Source organism: Mobula birostris, chromosome 10, assembly GCF_030028105.1.
Source record: "Mobula birostris isolate sMobBir1 chromosome 10, sMobBir1.hap1, whole genome shotgun sequence".
In the NCBI taxonomy this organism is placed as follows: Eukaryota; Metazoa; Chordata; class Chondrichthyes; order Myliobatiformes; family Myliobatidae; genus Mobula; species Mobula birostris.
The window spans coordinates 23460168-23487903 of record NC_092379.1 but is presented as its reverse complement, the minus strand read 5'-3'; the positions used below and the strand labels follow the sequence as shown (position 1 = coordinate 23487903).

The 27736-nt window shown below is 49.5% G+C and overlaps 1 protein-coding gene across 1 annotated transcript; it reads right to left on the bottom strand.

Moving 5' to 3' along the window:
* Nucleotides 1–237: 237 nt before the first annotated feature.
* Nucleotides 238–22203, bottom strand: oxa1l (OXA1L mitochondrial inner membrane protein). Its single transcript, XM_072270057.1, has 10 exons — nt 21976–22203; nt 21255–21389; nt 20336–20711; nt 14384–14527; nt 13831–13916; nt 12392–12556; nt 11929–12033; nt 1544–1706; nt 1199–1279; nt 238–611 (listed from the first exon to the last, which is right to left on the bottom strand). The coding sequence occupies exons 1-10, from the start codon at nt 22198–22200 to the stop codon at nt 496–498; spliced, it is 1596 nt and encodes a 531-aa protein (XP_072126158.1). The 5' UTR covers nt 22201–22203; the 3' UTR covers nt 238–495.
* Between the last annotated feature and the right edge of the window lie 5533 nt (nt 22204–27736).

Genomic DNA, 27736 nt, shown 5'->3' with positions numbered 1-27736 from the left:
ATCTAATGAGACCGATGAGTGACCACAAGTCACCTGGGGCTGGTGTGAGCAGCTGCAATGTTAAACCTGGGAGGGGAAGTGGTGGAAATGTGCATTGAATGGGTCACAGGAAAAAGTTAAACATCCATCGCCCCCACCCCATCCCCCATGAGGAGAAATGGGACCTATCAATCTCCCGCTCACCAACCTGCCCTACCCTGAGAGAAGAGAGCTCTCCATCTACCCCTCCCCAACCCACACTGACAGAGATAGGACATCTGAAGGCAGAGACAGGAGGATGTGTGAATGCCGGCTCCCGATGCTTACACCGACACAGAGGGTTTCTTGAGAGACCGCATTTCCCGGAAAAGCTGCCTTTGATCTGATCAGGACGATCACATGCCCGCCTGCCGCACACACACTGCTGCATGTCTCATAAACATCCTTTAATAATGTCAGTAATCTGTGTGTGCCCGAGACACCAGTCTGCGCCTGTCCCCATGGGAGGGGACCCTTCTACCCGATCGTGTCCTGCCAGGGTCTGTGCTTCTGCCCACTGCCGCTGCCCACACTGGACGCTGCCGCCTCCTTCGGCTTCAGGGGGTTCTCAGCGAACGTCTGCCGTAAGGGCCCTGCAGATAACAGGAGAATCTGGTCAGGATCCAGCCGCCAGGATTTGGGTGGGAAAACACTCCCACGGTGAATATTGGAACCTCATCCTGTTCCAGAGGGACAGAGGGAGATTCATGCTGTGTCTGAACACAGATGTGTGTGATGGGATGCTGCAGGAGAAACTCTGACTTCAGGAGCGTGTGCCATGTCAGTGTGGAGGGTGCCTCACTGTGTCTGACCCCAGAAGAGTGCAACGGGAACTTCATTCTGCAAGACCATGGGCGTGTGCAGTGCAGAGGGAGCTTCACACTGATTCTGACCACTGGCACGTGTGACGGGATGGAGTGGAGGTAGTCTATTTCTGACACTGGGAGTATGTGCCGTGACTGTGTGGAGAAAGCCTCACTCTGTCTGACCCCAGAAGTGCGTGACGGGACGGTGTGGCAGGAGCTTAACTCTATGTGACCATGGATGTGTGTGACAGAACAGTGTGGAGGAAGATTCACACTGTGTCTGACTCCAGGTGTGACGGGCAGTGTGGAGGGATTTCACTAGCATGCCGGGGAAAGGTTGGGGTGGGGGGGTGGGGATGCAATTTTACACACACCTTTGGCTGCCAGGTCCAAGTGCTGTTTGATCCGACGTTCCCTCTCTGCCAGCTGCTGAGCTGCCTGGGCATTCTTCCAGCCTGGGTAACAAATGGAACACAACTGACTCCATCCTGGAGGTGCTGGAGGATCAGATGCATTTTGGTTCCCGTGGGGGGGGGATGGGTGGAATGTCGCAGCAGGGAGGGGCATGCAGTGTAGTAGGGTGGAGGGAGGGAATGGCGTGCAAGGGATCGCAACTGTAGAGGCTGTGAGGAGGGAGGGTTGTGTTCAGTGGGGGGGGATGAGAGGAGGAGGGGGAGCAGCGAGGAAGGAGGGGGTCCATGTTCATTGGGGTAGTGTACCTGACTTCATGCTCTTTATGAATCCCTCCTGTCTGGGCAGCAGCGACGGATCATGCCTGATCCTATCCGGGATTCGCAGTTTCTGGCGCACGGCCGGGATCCGCAGGAATCCCACCTGGAGCAGCGAAAAGGTGTTGGAGGCCAGCCAGTAGGTGAACACGGCCTGAGGTGGTAAAGGGTAGCAGTGGGTTGCATTTCGACAACAATATTGACAGGAACCATTGACTTGCGATTTAAAATTTCATGGAATACGTCAATGATAGTAAACCTGACTCCAATAGGAAAGATCAGAGGGTAATTAGTATTACAGTAGGTTAGGTGGGAATCTGGTCGGCAGGGACCACCTGGGCCTGTTTCTGCGCTAGGAAACCTGGAGCAACTAGCACAAACTTACTTAACTATGAGGTTCAGAACTGCTCACAATACTCCAAAAATGGTCTGAACAAAGCCTTAGCTTAGACCACGTAGTCTATATAAATGCTATATATATTGCCTTCGCACATACACAGTACATGAAATCTCAACATTACATTATCATTCTAATCCTTCAGAAATGAATGCTAACATTCCTGCACCTATGTCTTAACGTTTAAGATCTTTCTAAATGCCAGTGTTGTATATGCTTCACCACCACCGCCAGCAGCACATTCTGGGCACCCTCTGCTCCCTATGTAAAAAAAATATATATCTCCACTAACACTTCCCCCTCTTCCCCTAATAATATGCTCTCTAGTACTTTACATGTCCATTCTGGGAAATCAATAACCATCCATCCTACCTATGCCCTCGTTAATTTTATAAACCTGTCAGATCCCCTCCAGCCCGCCCCCCCACCCCACCAGACAGGGCAACGCAAGTTTGTCCAGCCTCTCCTGAAATAGTCTTTTCAAATGTGCTTCTCTTTCAAAGAAAGCATCACATTAATAGGACTTTTTTTCCGGATGCGACAAACCAATTTGTACATCTGGGCTATCTGTGCTTTATTAGGCTGCAGGGAATGTGGGGTGGACAGAGGGGCATGACTGGAGATTGCAAAGGGCTTTGGAAGGATCTCATCTGCAGATTTAGTCTCCTGTGCCTGAAAGAGTCACAATAGTGATTCCAGAAAGGCAGAATTTGTACTGTACAGAGAGATTGGGTAGAATTGGACACTACTTGCTGGAGTTGGATACATAAAATGCTGGAGGAACTCAGCAGACAGCATTTATGGATGGAAGCCAACAGTCGACGGTTCGGGCCAAGACCCGTCGTTCAGACTAGAAACAAAGTAGGTAGAATCCAGAACAAGAAGGTGGGAGTTGGGGAGAGGACAAGCTGACAAGTGATAGGTGAGACCAGGTGACAGGGGGACAGTAGCTAGGTGGGTCAGGGAGAGGACAACTGCTTGGTGATTGACCAGGTGATGGGGACAGTAGCGAGGTGGGTTAGTTAGAGGACAAGCTTAGAGGTGATGGCTGACACCAGGTGAGAGGGACAGCAGCTAGGGGCAGGTTAGGGAGGGGTCAAGCCAACAGGTGATAGGTGAGACCAAGTGAGGAGGACAAGCTGCCAGGTGATAGGTGAACCTAGGTGACAGGGGACAGTAGCCAGGTAGGTCAGGGAGAGGACAACTACCAGGTGATAGACCCGGTGAGGGGGACAGTAGCAAGGTGGGTTAGGGAGAGGACAACTGACAGGTGAGAGGTTCGGCAGCTAGGGGCAGGTTAGGGAGAGGTGGACAGGCTGACAGGTGATAGGTGAGACCAGGTGAGGGGGACTGGGAAAGAAAAAGTGTTGGGGGGTAAAGTTAGAGAAATCATTGTTGATGCCATTAGGTTAAGCACTACCCAGGCTCCTCCAACCTGAAGTTTGGCTCAATCTAGGAGCAGATTACAGATGACTTGCTGAAGTTTACTGGAATGACAGATGCTCCCTCTGCAATGTGGAAGGGATTAACAGCACTGAATCCAGGCTGCTGCTTCCTCCAGAAAGAGTGTCCTGAAGCAGATGGTATCATATTGATGTGCAGGAAGCACTGGAGCAAGAGGAAAGGTTGAGCCAACTTTTCTCATCAGGGAGACACAGAATGAAAGGGGACAGTAGAGCATAGATAGATTATAACAGGCATAGATAGAGTGGGCAGGCAGCAACTTTCTTCCAGGGTAGCACTGGCCAATACTGGTTTTGATCAAGGGGTGACTGCACAAGCAAGTGGACATCACTGAGTTAGACCAGCTCGAAGGGGTTAAAAGGAGACAGTTTTTTCTTTGGCGGTTTGCTCGAGCGATGACTGCGCAATTACGTGGATGTCACCGAGTTAGACCACCTTGAAGTAGTTAAAAGGGGGCAGTTTTTCCTTCGGCGGTTTGATCGAGTGACGACTGCGCAAGCGTGTGGACGTCACCGAGTTAGACCAGCTCAAAGTAGTTAAAAGGAGACAGTTTTTCCTTCGGCAGTTTGATCGAGTGATCACTGTGCAAGCGTGTGGACGTCACCGAGTTAGACCAGCTCAAAGAGGTTAAAAGGAGACAGTTTTGTAGAGCACGTGTCAGAGTAGAGGTAGACAGAGTAGGAGAGCTTTGGCTCAACAGGGCTTCAGCAAGGTAGGTTACCTGTGTAGATGAGAAACAGGAAGTATGTGCGTGAGGCCGGAGTTCTGTACTGGGCATCAGATGTGGGAAATTCAGGAGACCGTCAACCTCCCGCGATGAGCTGCAGCTCCTTAGGGACCGTGTTAGGGAACTGGAGATGCAGCTCGATGACTGGTCTGGTCAGGGAAAGTGAGGAGGTGATAGAGAGCAGCTATAGACAAGTAGTCACACCTGGGCCTACAGAGACAACTAAGTGGGTCACAGTCAGGAGAGGGAAAGGCAAGGGTCAGATACCACAGCGTACCTCTGTGCCTGTCCCCCTTAACAATAAAGTACTCCTGTTTGAATACTGTTGGAGGACGGCCTACCTGGGGGAAGCAACAGTGGCCTCACCTCTGCCACAGAGTATGGCCTTACGGCTCAGAAGGGTAGGGAAAGGAAGAAGGCAGCAGTAATAGGGGACTCGATAGTTAGGGGGTCAGACAAGCAACTTTGTGGACGCAGGGAAGAAACACAGATGGTAGTCTGCCTCCCAGTTACCAGGGTCCAAGATGTTTCTGATGAACAGCCAGAGGTCGTGGTACATGTTGGTACCAATGACATAGGTAGGAATAAGGAGTTCCTGAAAATTTACTACAGGGAGTTAGGAAGGAAGTTGAAGCAGGACCACAAAGGTAGTAATTTTGGGATTACTGCATGTGCCACGTGACAGTGAGTGAGGTGGAGGATGAATGCGTGCTTTGGGGATTGGAGCAAGGGGCAGGGAGGTTTGCTAAGGCTATTGGGGAGAGTTTCAACTAGAATTACTGGGGGGTGGGAAACAAACTGAAGAGATGGAAGAAGGGGCTGTTGGTTTACAAATAGGGAAAGCTTGGACACAGTGCGAGAGGGTGGGTAGGCAGGTGATAGAGAAGGGATGCACTCAGACCGATGGTTTGAGATGTGTCTATTTAAATGCCAGAAGCATCATGAACAAAGCAGATGAGCTTAGAGTGTGGATCTGTAATGGAACTATGATGTTGTGGCCATTACAGAGACTTGGATGGCTCAGGGGCCGGAATGGTTACTTTGAGTGCCAGAAAGGGCAGGGAGGGAGGCAAAAGAGGTGGGAGCGTGATCAGATTGTGTCATGGCTGCAGAAAAGGAGGAAATCATGGAGGGATTGTCTACTGAGTCTCTGTGGGTGGAAGTTAGGAATAGGAAGGGGTCACTAACTCTACTGGGTGTTTTTTTTATATAGACCACACAATAGTAACAGGGACATCATAGAGCAGATAGGGACACAGATTCTGGAAAGGTGTAATATTAACAGGGTTGTCGTCGGAGATTTTAATTTCCCAAATATTGACTCCCTACAGCAAGAGTTTTAGATGGGGAGGAGTTTGTTGGGTGTGTTCAGGAAGGTTTCTTGACACAATATGTAGATAAGGCTACAAGAGGGGAGGCTGTACTTGATCTGGCATTGGGAAATGAACCTGGTCAGGTGTCAGGTCTCTCAGTGGGAGAGCAGTTTGGAGATAGTGATCACAATTCTATCTCCTTTATCATAGCATTGGAGAGGTATAAGTACAGACAAGTTAGGAAAGCGTTTAATTGGAGTAAGGAGAAATATGAAGCTATCAGGCAGGACCTTGGAAGCAGAAATTGGGAACAGATGTTCTCAGGGAAATATAAGGCAGAAATGTGGCAAATGTTCAGAGGATATTTGTGTGGTGTTCTGCGTAGGTATGTTCCAATGAGACAGGGAAAGGACGGTAGGGTACGGGAACCCTGGTGTACAAAGGCTGTTCAAAAATTTAGTCAAGAAGAAAAGAAAAGCTTATGAAATGTTCAAAAAACTAGGTAATGATAGAGATCTAGAAGATTATACGGCTAGCAGGAAGGAGCTTAAGAATGATATCAGGAGAACCAGAAGGCGCCATGAAAAGGCCTTGGCTAGCAGGATTAAGGAAAACCCCAAGGCATTCTACAACTATGTGACAAGCAAGAGGATAAGACGTGAGAGAATAGGACCAATCAAGTATGACAGTGGAAAGGTGTGTATGGAGCTGGAGATAGCAGAGATACTTAATGAATACTTTGCTTCAGTATTCACTACGGAAGAGGATCTTGGCGATTGTAGGGATGACTTACAGCGGATTGAAAAGATTAAGCATATAGACATTAAGAAAGAGGATGTGCTGGAGCTTCTGGAAAGCATCGTTGGATAAGTCTCCGGGACCGGAAGAGATGTACCCCAGGCTACTGTGGGAGGTGAGGGAGGAGAATGCTGAGCCTCTGGCAATGATCTTTGCATCATCACTGGGGGGACAGAACAGGTTCCAGAGGATTGCAGGTGTTGTTCTCTTATTCAAAAAAAGGGAGTAGAGATAGCCCAGGGAACTATAGACCAGTGAGTCTTACTTCAGTGGTTGGAAAGCTGATGGAAAAGATCCTGAGAGGCAGAATTTATGATTTATGCATGGGGACCTTGCTTTGTGGATCCAGAATTGGCTGGCTCACAAAACACAGAGTGGTTCCAGACGGGTGATATTCTGCATGGAGGTCGATGACCAGATCCTCAGGGATCTGTTCTGGGACCCCTTCTCTTCGTGATTTTAATAAATGTGTCACATTGGGGAGCGTTGGGAGCAAGGGTGGACCCAAATGCAAGACACATCTTGTGAGGTTAACTTAATTGAGTTAATTGCTCGATACAAGGAGGGCAAGCAGAAGCAGGAATAGCGCACTGGACAAGGACTCAGGCCTTGGTCTGGGCTAGGACTAAGGGTCTGGGCTAGGACTCCGAATCACGGACCGCCAGGGCCAGGACTTGACTTGAGACTTGGGTGCCGCCAGGGCCAGGACTTGATGCTGCCAGGGCCAAGACGTGGTACTTGAAGCCTCCGGGTAGTGGCGAGCTCTCGACTCGGCCTGGGAACAGTAGACAGCGGCTCTTGATTCCCTCCGGCGGGTTAACTGACGGACCCGCCTTGGTGAGGAAACTTTGCAGACTCGCTTTGGCGAGGTAACTTGACAGAGTTGCTCCGGTGAGGGAAGGCGACTTACTGGCACTTGCTTCGGGCGGAGACTAGGCTTGCTCCGGCCAGATGACATTGGCTCGCAGTACCTTTGGTGACTTTGCAAACACTCTCGCGCCGAACGGCTCAAAGCCGGAGACTATAAACTGCCGGTTCAACCGAGAGTAAATTGCCTCCAAGCCCAAGGGACATGGGAAAACAGGGAACCAAAGGGAAACAGGGAGTCAACGGTCTGGATCGTAACATAAACAAAGTAAATTTAAAGGAACCCCAATCCGGACCATGACAAAATGATCTGGATGAGGAAGTGGAGGAATGGGTTAATAAATTTGCTGCTGACACAAAGGTTGGGGGTGTTGTGGATAGTGTGGAGGGCTGTCAGAGGTCACAGCAGGACATCGATAGGATGCAAAATTGAGTTGAGTAGTGGCAGATGGAAGTTCAACCCAAACAAGTGTGAAGTGGTTCATTTTGGTAGGTCAAATATGATGGCAGAGTATAGTATTAATGGTAAGACTCTTGACAGTGTGGAGGATCAGAGGGATCTCAGGGTCTGAGTCCATAGGACACTCAAAGCTGCTGCACAGGTTGACTCTGTGGTTAAGAAGGCATACGGTACATTGGCCTTCATCAACCGTGGAATTGAGTTTAAGAGCTGAGAGGTAATGTTGCAGCTATACAGGACCCTGATCAGACCCTACTTGGAATACTGCACTCAGTTCTGGTCACCTCACTACAGGAAGGATGTGGAAACTCTACAGCAAGTGCAGAGAAGATTTACAAGGATGCTGCCTGGATTGGGGAGCATGCCTTATGAGAATAGGTTGACTGAACTCGGCCTTTTCTCCTCGGAGCGTCGTAGGATGAGAGGTGACCTGATAGGGGTGTATAAGATGATGAGAGACATTGATCGTGTGGATAGTCAAAGGCTTTTTCCCAGGGCTGAAATGGCTAACATGACAGGCCACAGTTTTAAGGTGCTTGGAAGTAGTTACAGAGGAGATGTCAGGGGTAAATTATTGATTGATTTATTTATTTACGCAGACAGTGGTGAGTGCGTGGAATCGGCTGTCGGCAACAGTGGTGGAAGCAGATATGATAGGGTCTTATAACAGACTCCTGGATAGGTACATGGAGCTTAGAAAAATAGAGGGCTATGGGTAACCCTTGGTAATTTCTAAAGTACATACATGTTCAGCACAGCATTGTGGGCTGAAGGTCAATAGACAATAGGTGCAGGAGTAGGCCATTCGGCCCTTCAAGCCAGCACTGCCATTCACTGTGATCATGGCTGATCATCTACAATCAGTATCCAGTTCCTGCCTTATCCCCATAACCTTTGATTCCACTATCTTTAAGAGCTCTATCCATCTCTTTCTTGAAAGCATCCAGAGACTTGGCCTCCACTGCCTTCTGGGGCAGAGCATTCCATATATCCACCACTCTCCTTCCTCAACTCCGTTCTAAATGGCCTACCCCTTATTCTTAAACTGTGGCCTCTGGTTCTGGACTCACCCATCAGCGGGAACATGCTTCCTGCCTCCAGTGTGTCCAATCCCTTACTAATCTCATATGTTTCAATAAGATCCCCTCTCAGCCTTCTTTATTCCAGAGTATACAAGCCCAGTCGCTCCAATCTTTTGACATATGACAGCCCCGCCATCCCGGGAAATAACCTTGTGAACCTACGCTGCACTCCCTCAATAGCAAGAATATCGTTCCTCAAATTTGGAGACCAAAACTGCAGACAGTACTCCAGGTGTGGTCTCACCAGGGCCCTGTACAGCTGCAGAAGGACCTCTTTGCTCTTATACTCAATTCCCCTTGTTATGAAGGCCAGCATGCCATTAGCTTTCTTCACTGCCTGCTGTACTTGCATGTTTGCTTTCAGTGACTGATGTACAAGAACACCTAGATCTCGTTGTGCTTCCCCTTTTCCTCACTTGACTCTTTAGATAATAATCTGCCTTCCCGCTCTTACCACCAAAGTGGATAACCTCACATTTATCCACATTAAACTGCATCTGCCATGCATCTGCCCACTCACACATCCTGTCCAAATCATCCTGCATTCTCATAACGTCCTCCTCACATTTCACACTGCCACCCAGCTTTGTGTCATTGGCAAATTTGCTAATTTTACTTTTAATTCCCTCATCTAAATCATTAATATATATTGTAAACAGCTGCGGTCCCAGCACTGAACCCTGCAGTACCCCACTGGTCACCGCCTGCCATTCCGAAAGGGACCCGTTAATCGCTACTCTTTGTTTTCTGTCAGCCAGCCAATTTTCAATCCATGTCAGTACTCTGCCCCCAATACCATGTGCCCTAATTTTGCCCACTAATCTCCTATGTGGGACTTTATCAAAGGCTTTCTGCAAGTCCAGGTACACTACATCCACTGGCTCTCCCTTGTCCATTTTCATAGTTACATCCTCAAAAAATTCCAGAAGGTTAGTCAAGCACGATTTCTCCTTCGTGCTTTTTCCATGCTGACTCGGACCGATCCTGTTACTGCTATCCAGATGTGTCATAATTTCATCTTTTATAATTGACTCCAGCATCTTTCCCACCACCGATGTCAGGTCCTGTATTGTGCTGCAGGTTTTCCATGTTTCTAGTACCTGAGGACATCTGTTTTAGGTCAGTGAATGAAAATTTAGGGGAGATGTAAGAGATAAGATGTTTGGAGAGAGGTTGATGCCTGGAATGTACTGGTGGGAGAGGCTGATACACGAGGAACATTTAAGATATTCTTGGATCTACATATGGATGTAAGAAAAATGGCTGGTCATAGACTACGTAGGGAGGGAAGGACTAGATTGATCATGGCGTAGATTTATATAGGTCGCACGACAAGCCCGGAGTGTCCTGTGAAATTTCTCTACATCTTTAAAATTATTTAGTTCAGGGGATTGTGGATGCTCGACCATTTACTGTACTCAAGGTTAGAAGCGTTAAGGCCGAGTTAAAACGTCCTAGTGTAATGTGTTCCTGACAGTGAGAGTCACAAAAAAGTCTAACAGGTCAGAAAACACACAAAACATATAAAAATTAAGCCAAATTGAGTAAATGGATCGCACTTGGAAGTCACAATCATGAAGCTCAAGTTTGATTAATGTTCAACCATTCATAAATACAGCCAAACAAAACAGTGTTTTTCTGGGGCCAAGGTGCAAAATATACACAACACAGGGCACACACAGAACATTCAAAATAGCAAGCAAATGTACAATAATATAATCATATAGCCCATCCCTGAGTGACATGTCCCGCAAATTGATGGTGAAGTTCTTGACACGAGCGTCTGCGCACAATCCAACTTGTCATTCCACTGATTGAAAACTAGAGGACAGCACCCTCCAGTGTTAAGCAAAACACTATAGACATAGGCCCTTTAGACCAACCAGCCCATGCTGACTGTTGTTCCCTCCCAGCTAGTCCAATATCCAATATTACCATTTATCACTACAACCATGTATCCAGTGCTTCCTAAATACTGTTGTACCTGCTTCAACAACTCTCTCACAACTTCTACATATCCATGACCCTCTGCATGTAAAACGTCGCACTTAAATCCTTTACAAAGCTCTCACCCTAAAACACCCTAACTGTTACTGTCCACCTTATCTGCGTCTCTCATAATTTTAAGCATTTCTAGAAGGTCGCCCTCTCATAATGCTAAGTTCCAAGTAATTAAGATCTAGCCTGGCCAACCTCTCCCTTACGTATCTCAGGCTTTCCACTACTGGGAACACCCTCAAATCCTTCCTGCACTTTCTGCTTGAACCTCATCTTTCCTATAACAGGGTGACCAGAACTCCAAGTACGGCCTCACCAGCTACATTGACACTCGCAACATAATGCCGCGACTCAAAGCCCTGCCTAATGAAGGTCAGTGTGCAAAACACCTTTCTCTCCACCTTGACTGCCTGTGGCACACGCAGCTTTCAACAACTTACACACTTGTACTCCTCGATCACTCTGTCCCGTTACACTCCCTGGTGTTCTACCATTCACAGGCAAAGTGGTGTGCCAGTAACAACATTGTGAATATTTCTGGTCAGCACATTGCAGGAAGAATGTGGTAGCAACAGGAACAGAGAGCACGCAGAAGAGATTCAGTGCCTGGAACAGAGGCCTGGAGTTATATAGGGGCACAACTGAGAGCATCCTGACTGGCTGCATCACTGCCTGGTATGGGAACTGTACTTCCCTCAATTGCAAGACTCTGTAAAGAGTAGCGCAGACAGCCCAGTGCATCTGTGGATGAGAACTTCCCACTATTCAGGACATTTACAAAGACAGGTGTGTAAAAAGGGCCCAAAGGATCATTGGGGACCCAAGTCATCCCAACCACAAACTGTTCCGGCTGCTAACATCCAGAAAACGATACCGCAGCATTAAAGCCAGGACCAACAGGCTCCGGGACAGCTTCTTCCACTCGGCCACCAAACTGGTTAATTCAAGCTGATACAATTGTATTTCTATGTTCTATCGGCTGTCCTATTGTGCACACTATTTATTACAAATTACTCTAATTTGCACATTGCACATTCAGACGGAGACAAGGTAAAGATCTTTACTCATGTATGTAAAGGATGTAAGTAATAAAGTCAATTCATTCAATAAGGATAGGATGAGGAGCAAACATTATAGGACTATGAGGGAGAGAGATAGGGTAGAGCCCACTTTTCCTTTGGCGGAGAAGTCGAGAACCGGAGGATATACATAAATAAAGGCAAACGCCATGTCCCAGAGCAAGGGGACGGTCAGGCAGAGCAGCACTCACCGTGGGGAAGGAGATGGTGAAGGGCAGGATAACCAGCGGCATGATCCTGAAGACGGCCTTCATGGTCCGGAGATTGGGATTGTCCACTCCTGACTCAGCACCCAGCTGGTGGGAGAGGGGAGGGGAGGAGAGGGCGCAAAAGGGAAGGGAGGGTGTCCAGGATGTAAAAAAAACAAGTTACTCAATCATTGTTAGCTCTCCAACTGGGCACTGTACGTAGGGGTGTGGCGAGGGCCACCACGCGAGAGGGCATCAAGTAATTGGAGGGGTATGGGTATGGAGAAGGGCAATAGAGTTGCGTGAGGCCGTTTATTCCTGGTGTGGGACACTGGCCAGGAGCAGGGCCAGCGTGAAGAGGGATCCGGGGAAAGAGGTCAGAGTGCGTCTGGGCGGTGGGCAGGGAACGGGCGAACCCAATCGAATGGCATGGGGGCTGTGGCTGGGAGGACGGGATCTCGGTTACCTCCAGGATGGCCCACATGGAGCCAGTGACGAGCAGAGGCAGCACGTAAAAGGGATCACTCAAGGTGAGGTCAGGGAACCACCAGAGGCCCCCATTCTGCATGCTAGGAACAGGCAGGTAGGCCATCTGCCTCAGGGCTACGAAGAAAGAGATGAAGATCGGGGCCTGTGGGTAGAACAGAGGGAAGAAGGTTGATGGTGACAGGGCACTCTGTCCCAAACTTCCTGCCCCAACCCTCCCTCCACCAGTCCCCAACACCCACCCCTCAAACCCCTTCTCCCTGTCTGCCTGAATACCCTACCGCTGTGCCCCATCCTCCAGTCAGTCCTCAACGCTCTCCCACAAATCCCTTCACTCTGGCCCACCCCTCCAGTCTGCCCAAACCACTTCCCTCATACTAGTCCAAATCCAGCATCCGTCGCAAACACCAGCACCACTACTCCGGTCCATCCTTCAACACCCTCTCCCACCCCGTCCACACATTCTCCCCTCAATGTGTACATACCCCACACTAGATCTGTCCCCAACACCCCAACCAGCTACCCTCTCATTCCGGTCCATCCGCAACAACCTCCTCCCACTCCCTCCCCCGACACCCTAACTCTTGTCCATCCCCGACCCTGCTCACTCAGGTCCTCACTTTGTACATACCCCACACTAAATCTCTCCCCAATACCCGACCCAGCTAACCTCTCATTCCAATCTATCCCCAACAACTTCTGCCTCCCGCCAAATCTCACTCTGGCCCATAACCAGCAACTTGCCCTCTCCTTTTCGGTCTCCAGTCAGCCCCCCCACACCCACCCAACCCATTCTAGTTCACCCCAACAGCCTCCTCCCCATGCCTTCAATCTGGTCCGTCCCCAACACCCACCCTGCCCAACTCTCTCATACAGGTCCATCTCTGACACACACCCTCCAAACTCCCCTTATCCAATCTGTTTCAACACCCATCCTCACCCCCCCCACTCCAGTTCATCCCCAACGCCCAACCTCAACAACATTCCCACACCTATACACCCGGTCTGTCCCCAACACCCACATCCCCTCATTCCAGTCGTTCCCAACAACTTCCCCATACCTTCTCACTGTTCTGACTCCAACACCATCCCCCCTCCCTCTGGTGTGTGCCACACCCCCACCCCACACCTGCTCACTCCAGTCCTTCCCCAAAACTCTCCCCCAACCCCCCTCACTCCAGCCCATTCCCACAAATGTCCTTCCCCCACCCAATCTGTCTCCAACACCTCACCCACTGGTCCATCTCAGACACGATCCATCTCCTCTGACCCTGGGCCCATCATCAAAACACTCTCCTGCCAACGTCAGGGAACAAGAATCAGGACAGTCCCATCTCGCCCCTACACCCTGCCTCGCCTTCTCACCCGAGACCCACCCCTCCGCACTCATTCACACATGGCAGTGGAACAGCCACTGACCTGGACCAGAGGCACCAAGAAGCCCCGGAGAGGGTTAACATCGTGTTTCTTCTGGAACATCATTAGATCCGAGTATGCCTTAGCAACTGAAGGAGAAGGAGGAGTGAGAAAGAAGTAGACAGGGAGGAGATGGGGGGGGGGGGGGGGGCAAGAGACCATGAAGGGGAGGGGAAATTGGGGGTGGGTGGGAGAGAAGACAAAAGGGTTAAAAAAATACATTGGGGAGCAAAGATGAAGGTCTGATGGTTGAGGTGCAGTGGAGTGGGACGGGGTGTGGTGGGGTCAATATCACATGATAAGGACAATATCAAATGGAATAAATCTATACTTTCGTTGCTAGCCCTGTCCACCTCAAACAGACTCAGGCACGTCCTGAAATTTGAGAAGCAGCAGCAATCCTACTGTACTAGGGACAAAACTACTCCCTGCACAATAGCCTATTCAATAGGATACAGACAGACAGCAAGCACAGGTCGCGGAACAGGCGGGCGGTCCCGGCTCACGACCCAGCGCGTGGGTGCAGCCAGGCGAGGGCAGGCGGGCAGACACTCACATTCGAACTTGTTGCCGCTGGCTTTGGCTTCATTCATCTTGTTGGTGAGTTTGGTCATGGCTGGGAGGTGGTTGTTGAGCTTGGCAGCTTCCTGCTGGCCCTTCACAATGACCGGGAAGACCATGGTTCGGGCCAGCACAGTCCCTGCAGCAAAAGGGAAGAGGTAGAGTCAGCCAGAGCACATCCGGAACCCAAGGAATACGAGAAGAGGTGTAGCAGGGAATGAGGGAGTGGTGGGGAGGGGATGGGAGCTGGGAGCTGGGAGCTGCAGGGCAGGGGCATGGGGAGGGGGGAGGTGGGGGGAGGAGGAGGACGTGAGGACTGTGGAGGTGAAGGGGAACAGGAAACAGAAGGGGGTGAGAGTTGTGGTGGTAGAGGGAGGGTGCTGAGGAGGAAGGCAGAAGAGTAATGGGAATTAGACATTGGGAAAGTGTACTTGCTGCACAAGAGGACAAGAAAAAGAGTGGCGGAGCTGTTGTGGTAGGGGATTCCATGGTAAGGAGAATAGAGAGGAGCTTCTGTGCAGGCAAACGGGACTTCCGTATGGTGTGCTGCCTGCCTGGTGCAATGGTCAGAGATGTCTCGAGAGGCTGCAGGGCATTCTGAAGGGGGAGAGTGAGCAGCCAGCTGTCGTGGTGCGTGTAGGTACTGATGATATAGGAAGAAAGTGGGACGAGGTCCTACAAGCTGAATTTAGGGAGCTAGGAGTTAAAGAGTAGGACCTCAAAGGTAACAAGCGCAGGATTATTACCAGTGCCATAGTTGGAATAGCAGGATAGCTAGAATGAATATGTGGCTTGAGCGGTGGTGCAGGAGGAAGGGTTTCAGATTCTTGGAGCATTGGAATTACTTCTGGGGGAGGTGGGATCAGTACCATCCAGACGGTCTACATCTGGGCAGGGCCAGGATCAATGTCCTAGGGAGATTGTTTGCTAGTGCTGTTGAGGAGGTTTTAAACTAATATGGCAAGGGGATGGGAACCAACACAGAAAAGAAGAGGGATGTGATTCACTTTATCTAAATGCCCTTAGTATTAGAAACAAGGTTAGTGAACTTGTGGCACAGATCAGTACCAAGGCAGATGATTTAGTGGCCATTACAGAAACCTGGTTGCAAGATGGAGATGACTGGGAATTAAATATTCAAGGGTATCAAGTAATATGGAAAGATAGGCAGGAAGGCAAAGGAGGTGGGGTGGCACTCTTAAATAAGGATGAGACCAGGGCGATTGTGAGACAATATAAGATCTACTGAGCAGAATGTTGAGTCCTTCTGGGTAGAGATTAAGAATAGTAAAGGGGAAAAAAAAAATCACTGGTGGGAGTTGTCTAAAGACCACCTAATAAAAATATTGCCGTGGCAGAGGCGATTAACCAAGAAATAACTGAGGCTTGTAAGAACGGAATGGCAGTTGTCATGGGGGATTTTAACTTCCATATAGATTGGGTGAATCAGGTTGGTCAAGGAGGTCTTGAGGAGGACTTCATAGAATGCATCCGTGATGGCTTTATTGAGCAGCATGTTAGTGAACCTACAAGGGAAAATGCTATCTTAGATCTAATTCTGTGCAATGAGGCAAGTAAGATTAACGATCTTGTAGTTAGGAATCCTCTTGGAAAGAGTGATCATAACATGATTGAATTTTGCATACGGATGGAGGATGAAATAGTTAGATCTAAAACTAGTGTGTTATGCTTGAACAAGGGAGACTACAACAGGATGAGGGAGGAGTTGGCTAATGTGGATTGGCAGCACAGGCTATTTGATAGGACAGTTGAGGAATAGTGGAATACTTTCAAATAGATTTTTCACAGTGCTCAGCAAAAGTATATTCCAGTCAAAAGTAAGGACAGTAAGTGTGGGGAGAGCCAGCCTTGGATAACTTAGGAAATAAAAGATAGTATCAAATTAAAAGCTCAGGTGTACAAAATCGCAAAGAGTAGTGGGAGACTGGAGGATTGGGAAAACTTTAAAAAGCAACAAAGAACAACTAAAAGGCAAACAACAGGAATTCTGCAGATGCTGGAAATTCAAGCAACACACATCAAAGTTGCTGGTGAACGCAGCAGGCCAGGCAGCATCACTAGGAAGAGGTGCAGTCGACGTTTCAGGCCGAGACCCTTCCTCAGGACTAACTGAAGGAAGAGTGAGTAAGGGATTTGAAAGTTGCAGGGGGAGGGGGAGATCCAAAATGATAGGAGAAGACAGGAGGGGGAGGGATGGGGCCAAGAGCTGGACAGGTGATTGGCAAAAGGGGATACAAGAGGATCATGGGACAGGAGGTCCCGGAAGAAAGACGGGGGGGGGGGGAACCCAGAGGATGGGCAAGAGGTATATTCAGAGGGACAGAGGGAGAAAAAGGAGAGTGAGAGAAAGAATGTGTGCATAAAAATAAGTAACAGATGGGGTACGAGGGGGAGGTGGGGCCTAGCGGAAGTTAGAGAAGTCGATGTTCATGCCATCAGGTTGGAGGCTACCCAGACGGAATATAAGGTGTTGTTCCTCCAACCTGAGTGTGGCTTCATCTTTACAGTAGAGGAGGCCGTGGATAGACATGTCAGAATGGGAATGGGATGTGGAATTAAAATGTGTGGCCACTGGGAGATCCTGCTTTCTCTGGCGGACAGAGCGTAGATGTTCAGCAAAGAGGTCTCCCAGTCTGCGTCGGGTCTCGCCAATATATAAAAGGCCACATCGGGAGCACCGGAAGCAGTATGTCACCCCAGTCGACTCACAGGTGAAGTGTTGCCTCACCTGGAAGGACTGTTTGGGGCCCTGAATGGTGGTAAGGGAGGAGGTGTAAGGGCATGTGTAGCACTTGTTCCGCTTACACGGATAAGTGCCAGGAGGGAGATCAGTGGGGAGGGATGGGGAGGACGAATGGACAAGGGAGTTGTGTAGGGAGCGTTCCCTGCGGAACGCGGGGGGGGGGGGGGAAAGATGTGCTTAGTGGTGGGATCCCGTTGGAGGTGGCGGAAGTTACGGAGAATAATATGTTGGACCCGGAGGCTGGTGGAATAGGGTTCCCCTGGTCCTCATCTACCACCCCACCAGCCTCCGGGTCCCACATATTATTCTCCGTAACTTCCGCCACCTCCAACGGGATCCCACCACTACGCACATCTTTCCCTCCCCCCCCCCTGCATTCCGCAGGGATCGCTCCCTACACAACTCCCTTGTCCATTCGTCCTCCCCATCCCTCCCCACTGATCTCCCTCCTGGCACTTATCCGTGTAATCGGAACAAGTGCTACACATGCCCTTACACCTCCTCCCTTACCACCATTCAGGGCCCCAAACAGTCCTTCCAGGTGAGGCAACACTTCACCTGTGAGTCGACTGGGGTGACATACTGCGTCCGGTGCTCCCGATGTGGCCTTTTATATATTGGCGAGACCCGACGCAGACTGGGAGACCGCTTTGCTGAACATCTACGCTCTGTCCGCCAGAGAAAGCAGGATCTCCCAGTGGCCACACATTTTAATTCCACATCCCATTCCCATTCTGACATGTCTATCCACGGCCTCCTCTACTGTAAAGATGAAGCCACACTCAGGTTGGAGGAACAACACCTTATATTCCGTCTGGGTAGCCTCCAACCTGATGGCATGAACATCGACTTCTCTAACTTCCGCTAGGCCCCACCTCCCCCTCGTACCCCATCTGTTACTTATTTTTATGCACACATTCTTTCTCTCACTCTCCTTTTTCTCCCTCTGAATATACCTCTTGCCCATACTCTGGGTTCCCCCCCTGCCCGTCTTTCTTCCCGAACCTCCTGTCCCATGATCCTCTCGTATCCCCTTTTGCCAATCACCTGTCCAGCTCTTGGCTCCATCCCTCCCCCTCCTGTCTTCTCCTATCATTTTGGATCTCCCCCTCCCCCTCCAACTTTCAAATCCCTTACTCACTCTTCCTTCAGTTAGTCCTGACGAAGGGTCTCGGCCTGAAACGTCGACTGCACCTCTTCCTAGAGATGCTGCCTGGCCTGCTGCGTTCACCAGCAACTTTGATGTGTGTTGCAAAGAACAACTAAACAAGAAATAAGGAAAGGGGAGATAGAGTATGACAGTAAATTAGCACAAAATATAAAAACAGATAGCAAAAGTTTTTATAAGTATTTAAAAGGGAAGAGGGTGGCAAAAGTCAACGTAGCTCCCTTGGAAGACAAAAAGGGGAAATTGATATTGGGTGATAAGGAAATGGCTGAGGCATTGAACGACTATTTTGTGTCAGTCTTCATGGTGGACACATCTAATATGCCAAAGAATGATGTTATGGACGAAATGGGAGGTGAGGACCTCGATAAAATCACTGTAACTAAAGAGATAGTGATGAGCAAACTAGAGGGCCTGAAGGTAGATAAGTCCCCTGGTACTGATGGGATGCATCCCAGGGTGCTGAAGGAATTGGCGGACGTTATAGTAGACGCGTTGGTAATCATTTATCAAAACTCTCTAGACTCTGGGCAGGTCCTAGCAGATTGGAAGACAGCAAATGTCACACCACCTTTTAAGAAAGGATGTAGGAAAAAGACAGGCAACTATAGGCCAGTTAGCTTAACATCTGTAATCAGGAAAATGCTTGAAGCTGTCATTAAGGAAGAAATAGTGAAACATTTAGCAAGGAGTGTTTCCATTAGACAGACACAGTGTGGATTCAGAAAGGGCAGGTTCTGTTTGACAAACTTACCGGAGTTATTTAAGGACATAATGAGTGCAGTGGATAGAGGGGAACAGGTAAATGGAACTGGAGGAAGTGTATTGGCATGGATAGTGGATTGGTTAACCAATAGAAGGCAGAGAGTTGGTATAAATGGGTGTTTCTCCGGTTGGCAGTCGGTGGTAAGTGGGGTGCCACAGGGGTCGGTGCTGGGCCCGCAGCTGTTTACCATTTACATTGATGATTTGGAAGAGGGGACTGAGTGTAACGTAGCAAAATTTGTTGATGACACTAAACTGAGTGGAAAAGTAAATTGTACAGAGGATATGGAGAGTCTGCAGAGGCATATAGATAGGTTAAGTGAGTGGGCCAAGGTCTGGCAGATGGAATACAACGTTGGTATATGCGAGATCATCCACTTTGGAAGGAATAATAGAAGAGCAGATTATTATTTAAATGGTGAAAGATTGCAGCATGCTGTTGTGCAGAGGGACTTGGAAGTGCTTGTTCATGAATCGCAAAAAGTTGGCTTTCAGGTACAACAGGTTATTAAGGCGGCAAACGGAATGTTGGCCTTCATTGCTAGAGGGATTGAATACAAGAGCAGGAAGGTCATGCTGCAACTATATAGTGTACTGGTGAGGCCGCACCTGGAGTACTGCTGTTCAGTTCTGGTCTCCATACTTGAGGAAGTATATACTGCCTTTGGAGCCAGTGCACAGGAGGTTCACCAGGTTGATTCCAGACATGAAGGGGTTAACCTATGAGGAGGGATTGAGTCGCCTGGGACTATACTCTCTGGAATTAAGAAGAATGAGAGGGGATCTTATAGAAACATGCAAAATTTTGAAAGGGATAGATAAGATAGAAGTAGGGAAGTTGTTTCCATTAGTAGGTGAGACTACAACTAGGGGACATTGCCTCAAGATTCAGGGGAGAAGATTTAGGATGGAGATGAGGAGAAACTGTTTTTCCCAGAGAGGGTGAATCTGTGGAATTCTCTGCCCAGGGAAGCAGTTGAGGCTTCTTCACTAAATATATTTATGATACAATTAGATTCTTACATAGTAGGGGAATTAAGGGTTATGGTGAAAAGGCAGGTAGATGGAGCTGAGTTTATGGACAGATCAGCCATGATCTTATTGAATGGCAGGGCAGGCTCCATGGGCCGGACGGCCTACTCCTGCTCCTATTTCTTATGTTCTTCTGTACGGCAGTGTAATGTGGGCGGCACAGGCGAGGTAGGAAGGAACGTGCGCAGCGCTGCCCTCTGCCCCACTCCTGCCCTCACCAGCCACGATTGCCCCCCACCAGGGCAGCCCCACATCCATATGCAGGAACTCAAGGATGTTTTGGATCAGGCCAACTGGCGTATATCCTCCTAAACCCAGCTCGCTGAATCCGGCCTCCTGTAGCACCTCGCTGGCCGACTGGACCATTTCCACCGAGGGGGCCAGGGCCTCGGCCGAATGGACGACTCCCCCGGAGTGTGCCAGGGCCTCGGCCGATTGGACGACTCCCCCAGAGTGTGCCAGGGCCTCGGCCGATTGAACGACTCCCCCGGACTGTGCCAGGGCCTCGGCTGATTGGACTCCTCCAGAGGCAGCACTGGTCCCAGATGATTGGAGGATTTCATTTGCAGAGGCTAAACCAAGGGACGACGGCGGCTGCAGAGACAGATCACAGATCATGGGATTAATCCCTCTCCCGACATTCCTGACCAGCCATGTCTGTCTTCTCCATCCGAACTGCTCCCCATTCTCAATCCTACAGATCCCATACTCCTCCCTTGAGACCACTCCCTCTTCAACTGTGAGCTCCTGCCCCTACACTCCACCTGTAACCCCTGCCAACCCCAATACTTCCCCATCTGCGTAATCCTCTATCCCCACACTCCTCCATATCATTGCAAACCTCTATCCCTTTTCAGATTCTATCACTCCACCGTTATTATACCCCTCCCTGCCTCTGACTTCAGCACGCTCCCCATTTGTGCCGGGGACATTCTTTGGCCCGCAAGGTACACCTGCAACCACCACTGGACTTCATAATTCCCTGCCTTCATAACCCCCTACACGCAGCCACCTCCATAACCCCACCAGACTACATACCACTTTGTTTTCCCCTCCATATTCAAAGCTCTCTACTTCCCAGTCAACACTCCTCCTTCCACCACACCATCCCTTGTGAAAAGTTTGGTCTCTCTGTACCTCTGTGCTTCTGTACCGCACTGGAGTTGCTGTCAGCAAGAGGCAGGTGCCCTGGTACTGGGTAGGGATACACTGTGGAGTCAGGGTGAAGGCTGTTTTTCTCACGCCCGTCATCTGGGCCCAGGATCTCTGCATCTGCAACAGGAGAGAAGAGATGGGAGGCTGTGAAAGAGTGTTAGAAACTGTGTCAGGGGATAGCAAGCTCCCATAACACCAGAGGCCAGAGCCCAAACAGACATCCCATGATCTATCCTCTGCCTTGAGAACTGTCTATGAGGTCTGACCCCATTCCCTCGCTGACACCCCTGATGTTGACTCCGAGCTCTGACCACTGCCAGTGACTTCTAACTTGCCACTGATCACCGAATGACCTATCCTCTGCCTTGAGAACTGTCTATGAGGTCTGACCCCATTATTCGCTGACACCCCTCCCTGACTAGGCTCTGACACTGGCCTCCAGTTTGTCACCGCTCCTCAAGCTGTGATCGCTCCATTAGGCTCTGAATACTCCGTGGGCTGTGACTCCCACCCACCCTGACCTCTAAACCCTGTCGTTAACTCCGGCTGACTTCTCCCGTGGTGGTAACCAAGACCCTGACACAGGGCTCCGCTCCGCTACCCTCACCAACCCCAGCCCAAGTCCGTAGAGGCAGGAAGCCGCTCCGTCACCACAATCCCCGCCACGCCGAGCCCTTGGTCCCACATTATTCCATTCAGTTACCAGTCTTTGGCTCCATGTCCTCCCGGCCGTCGCCGCCGCCATCTTTGACATGCAAGGCGCATGCGCAGGAGCGGAAGGGGCGGTGCAGCACGGCGTGCCCGTGACATCACTACGCCTCGATTCGGCGCGGTCCGTTCGACTGAAGCAGCGGAGATTTGTATCCCTGCTAGTTACAGCATTGCACGGGTGAGGCAGGGTCAAAATCAGGTTCATTATCACTGACATATGTCATGAATCGTTGTTGTGCGGCAGCAGTAGAGTGAAATATATAGAAAGTACTATAAATTGTATAATATTTTATATATAATATATATGCTGGGACTGGAGGACCTGAGTAATAAGGAAAGATTGAATAGGTTAGGACTTTATTCCTGGGAATGTAGCAGATTGGGGGGAGATTTGATAGAGGTATACGGGGCAGGAATGGATTCTCAATATTCCTGGATTTCAGTGCTTTAAAAGGGATAGCGAGGGGTAAAGGGAGAGGAGGGGTGGCATTACTGCTCAGGGATACTATTACAGCTACAGAAAGGGTGGGTAATGTAGCAGGATCCTCTTTTGAGTCAGTATAGGTAGAAGTCAGGAACAGGAAGGGAGCAGTTACTCTATTGGGAGTATTCTATAGGCCCCCGGTAGAAGCAAAGATACCAAGGAGCAGATTGGGAGGCAGATTTTGGAAAGGTGCAAAAATAACAGGGTTGTTATCATGGGTGACTTTAACTTCCCATTGGCACCTGATTAGTTCCAATGGTTCAGACGGGGCAGAGTTTGTTAAGTGTGTCCAGGATGGATTCCTGTCACAATATGTTGACAGGCCGTCTAGGGGGAATGCCATACTAGATCTAGTATTAGGTAACGAACCGGGTCAGGTCCCAGGTCTCTCAGTGGGTGAGCATCTGGTGGACAGTGACCACCGCTCCCTGGCCTTTAACATTATTATGGAAAAGGATAGAATCAGAGAGGACACGAAAATTTTTAATTGGGTAATGGCAAATTATGAGGCTAGAACTTGCAGGTATGAATTGGGATGATGTTTTTGCAGGGAAATGTACTATGGACATGTGGTCGATGTTTAGGGATCTCTTGCACGATGTTAGGGATAAATTTGTCCCGGTGAGGAAGATGAAGAATGGTAGGGTGAAGGAATCATGGGTGACAAGTGAGGTGGAAAATCTAGTCAGGTGGAAGAAGGCAGCATACATGAGGTTTAAGAAGCAAGGATCAGATGAGTCTATTGAGGAATATAGGGTAGCAAGAAAGGAGCTTAAGAAGGGGCTGAGGAGAGGAAGAAGGGGGCATGAGAAGGCCTTGGCGAGTAGAGTAAAGGAAAACCCCAAGGCATTCTTCAATTATGTGAAAACAAAATGATGACAGGAGTGAAGATAGGACTGATTAGAGATAAAGGTGGGAAGATATGCCTGGAGGCTGTGGAAGTGAGCAAGGTCCTCAATGAATACTTCTCTTTGGTATTCACCAATGAGAGGGAACTTGATGATGGTGAGGACAATATGAGTGAGGTTGATGTTCTAGAGCATGTTGATATTAAGGGAGGGGAAGTGTTGGAGTTGTTAAAATACATTAGGGTGGATAAGTCCCCAGGGCCTTGTTGTCCATCTGAATGGTATCGGAGGATTGGAGGGAGGTAAATGTTGTCTCCTTGTTTAAAAAAGGTGGTAGGGATGGTCCAGGTAATTATAGACCAAGTGAGCCTTACGTCTGTGGTGGAAAGCTGTTGGAAAAGATTCTTACAGATAGGATCTATGGGCATTTATAGATTCATGGTCTAATCAGGGACAGTCAGCATGGCTTTGTGAAGTGCAGATCGTGTCTAACAAGCCTGATAGAGTTCTTTGAGGAGGTGACCAGGCATATAGATGAGTGTAGTGCAGTGGATGTGATCTACATGGATTTTAGTAAGGCATTTGACAAGGTTCCACACGGTAGGCTTATTCAGAAATTCAGAAGGCTTGGGATCCAGGGAAGCTCGGCCAGGTGGATTCAGAATTGGCTTGCCTGCAGAAGGCAGAGGGTCGTGGTGGAGGGAGTACATTCGGATTGGAGGGTTGTGACTAGTGCTGTCCCATAAGGATCAGTTCTGGGACCTCTACTTGTCGTGATTTTTATTAACGACCTGGATGTGGGGGTAGAAGGGTGGGTTGGCAAGATTTCAGATGACACAAAGGTTGGTGGTGTTGTAGATAGTGTAGAGGATTGTCAAAGATTGCAGAGAGACATTGAATGGTTGCAGAAGTGGGCTGAGAAACGGCAGATGGAGTTCAACCCGGAGAAGTGTGAGTTGGTACACTTTGGAAGGACAAACTCCAAGGCAGAGTACAAAGTAAATGGAGGAGCAGAGGGATCTGAGGGTACATGTCCACAGATCCCTGAAAGTTGCCTCACAGGTGGATAGGGTAGTTAAGAAAGCTTATGGGGTGTTAGCTTTCATAAGTCGAGGGATAGAGTTTAAGAGTCGCGGGGTAATGATGCAGCTCTATAAAACTCTGGTTCAGCCACACTTCGAGTCCTGTATCCATTTCTGGTCGCCTCACTATAGGAAGGATGTGGAAGCATTGGAAAGGGTACAGAGGAGATTTACCAGGATGTCGCCATTATGATCAGAGATTAAGGGAGCTAGGGCTTTACTCTCTGGAGACGAGGATGAGAGGAGACATGATAGAGGTGGATAAGATATTAAGAGGAATAGATAGAGTGGACAGCCAGTGCCTCTTTCCCAGGGCACCACTGCTCAATACAAGAGGACATGGCTTTAAGGTAAGGGGTGGGAAGTTCAAGGGGGATATTAGAGGAAGGTTTTTCACTCAGAGAGTGGTTGGTACGTGGAATGCACTGCCTGAGTCAGTGGTGGAGGCAGATACACTAGTGAAATTTAAGAGACTACTAGACAGGTATATGGAGACATTTAACGTGGGGGTTTATATGGGAGGCAGGGTTTAAGGGTTGGCACAACTTTGTGGGCCAAAGGACCTGTACTGTGCTGTACTATTCTATGTTTTATGTTCTATAAAATTATGAGGGGTTTGGATAGGGTAAATGGAAGCAGGCGTTTTCCACTGTGTGGGACTGCAAATAGATGTCATGGGTTAAGGGTGGAAGGTGAAAAGTTTAAGGAGAACATGAGGGGAAACTTCTTCACTCAGTGTGGAACGAGCTGCCAGCACAAGGGGTGCATGCGAGCTTGATGCCAACGTTTTAGAGAAGTTTGGATAGGGACATGGAGGGCTATGGTCCCGGTGCAGGTCATTGGGACCAGGCAGTTTAAGCGGTTCAGCACACATGAGATGGACCAGAGGGTCTGTTTCTGAGCAGTGCTTTTCTGTAACTCTAAGATAGTGCAAAATAATGAGGTATTGTTCAGGCACCTTATCTGATGCCAGAGAGGTTGGAACTGTTCATAAAACTTTGAGCTCCTGTACCTCCTTCCTATATTAGTAATGAGAAGAGAGTATACCCAGATGGTGAGAATCTTTCATGGTGCTTGCTGCCTTTGGAGGAGGAATAACCTCCTCGAAGGTCGGGAGGTTTGTGCCCATGATGGAGCTGGCTGAATCTACAACTCCTTGCAGCTTTTTCTGACCCTGTGCATTGGTGCCTTCACCTTTCATCTGAAACCGTAGCAACGATAATCTCCGCCGCCGAGGTGCGAAGGTGCTCGACAGCCGTGACATAACAATGTGTCCGGCCAGCGACGTAACAAGTCTCCCAGACATGATGTAACAATGCATTCCCTTCAGCACGCCCCTCCCACAGAGCAGCATTCCCTCACTGCCCCTTCCCATTCATTCCCTGGGAACTCCACACCTTCCGATCCATCCTCTCGCCCATTCTCATTCCGCACCAATGGACACCGTTCCTTCCTATTCATCGCCAGCGACCCGCCCTTCCCATTCACCCCTTCCCATTCATCGACAGCAAACCCCAAAGATTCCCATTTATTCCTTTCCCCCTCCTATTCATTACCAAGTCTCGCTCTTTCCAGTCATCCCCAGCAGACTGTGAACATTCCATTCATTTCCAATTGACCTCTTCTATTGGTTCCCTACAGAATTCCCACTAATTTGCAATTCTCCCTCCTGTGCATTGAGAGTTGAGAATCTCTCCTTCAACGTATGCTTCCTCCAGGACTGAGGCTGTTACTTTAGCTCTGACAAAGGCGAAAGGAGTCTCAGGCACCAGAACAGAATGATGCTCTCCATCCAGGTTATTGGGATGTATTTTCTCTCTCTGAGCAAATAATTGTTCACCCCCTTGATCTCCTGCCAACCCTGTTAATGAAGTCTCAACTAGTGGTGGGGGGGCAGTCCCACGTGACACTCCGAACGCGTTGACTTGGTCCCCTCCCTGTGGTTACTGCCTGACCTGCTGATGATCCCCCGAGATGCGAGAGGATTCTGCAGGCGCTGCACATCTTGAGCGACACAAGCAAAATGCTGGGGGGAGCTCAGCAAGTCAGGCAGCGTCTATGGAGGGAAATCGGGGCGGCATAGTGGCGCCGTGGTTGGCGCGACGTTTTACAGTACCAGCGGCCTGGGGTTCAATTCCAGCCGCGGCCAGCATGGGGTTTGTGCATTCTCCCCGTGATCATGTGGGTTTCCTCTGGGTGCCCTGGATTCCACCCACAGTCCGAGGTCGTCCCAGGTTAATTGGTCATTATAAATTGTCCCGTGATTAGGCCAGGATTAAACTGGGGGATTACTGGTCAGTGCGGCTCGAACTGCTGGAAGGCCCTACTCAGTGCTGTATCTCAATCAATAAATAACATTAACTTTCGACATTTCAGACCGAGACCTTTCATCTGGTGGTTCTGCAGTTTGTGTGTGAGTATCCCTGGCCTTGCTCTGTTTAGAGAGGTTCCAGAGTTGGGAGGTCCAAGAAGTCTACGTTTGATAGAGTACCTGCATGTCATATGCATGGACTGTAGAGCAGGAAGTGAGGCTATTCAGCCCAATGTGTCTCTGGTAACCCATCTGTATTAATCCCATCTTCCAGTGTTTTCCCTGGGGACACAAGTCTTCAATGCTGCCAGCAGCTCTGCTACTATCACTCTCAAGCAGTGTGTTCCAGGTTTTCTCCACTCTCGGGGTGAAGGAGCTCTCCCTCAAATGGCTCGAACTCCACCCTCTCCTCCCCTAGCTGGCTCCACCTTTTATCTCTCATCTGTCACCCTTAGGTCACTGCCTCCTAATCTTCACTTCCTTAGATGGCTCCATCCGTCCATCCTCCTCCTCCTCCGCCTCGGGGGGGAGGGGGATCCATCTTTTGCTTTCCTGTTCCTGGCCTCCATATACCGGTCCGTCTCCCCTCCACACCTCTCAGCACTGACTTAGGGTCTCGGCCTGTAACTTCAGAGATCCTACTGTTACTCTGGCTCCACGCGCTGCACGACCCATGGAATTCCTCCGGCAGCTCGCCTGCTGCTTCAGACTCCAGCAGCTCTGCTCTCCCCTGTTCCCAGGGCTTAAATCCACCCAAGGCCTCACCTTCATCTCTCACTATGTGGCAATGATCCCACCAGCCTCGACGCTGGTCTGGAATTGGGGCATTGAGAAGCAGGTGGAGGGAATGAAAATAAAGGAAGGAGTTTTTATTCTGGTGTATGTGTGGTGTGGTTTGGTATCAGAGCAGGTGTGAGGGGCAGCACGGAATCAATGGGACGAATGGCCTGTTTCCATGAGGCTCCATACTGGCTGCAGGAGAAGCAATCGCTGCGAGGTCCATTCACCCCAACGTCTACATAATTCTC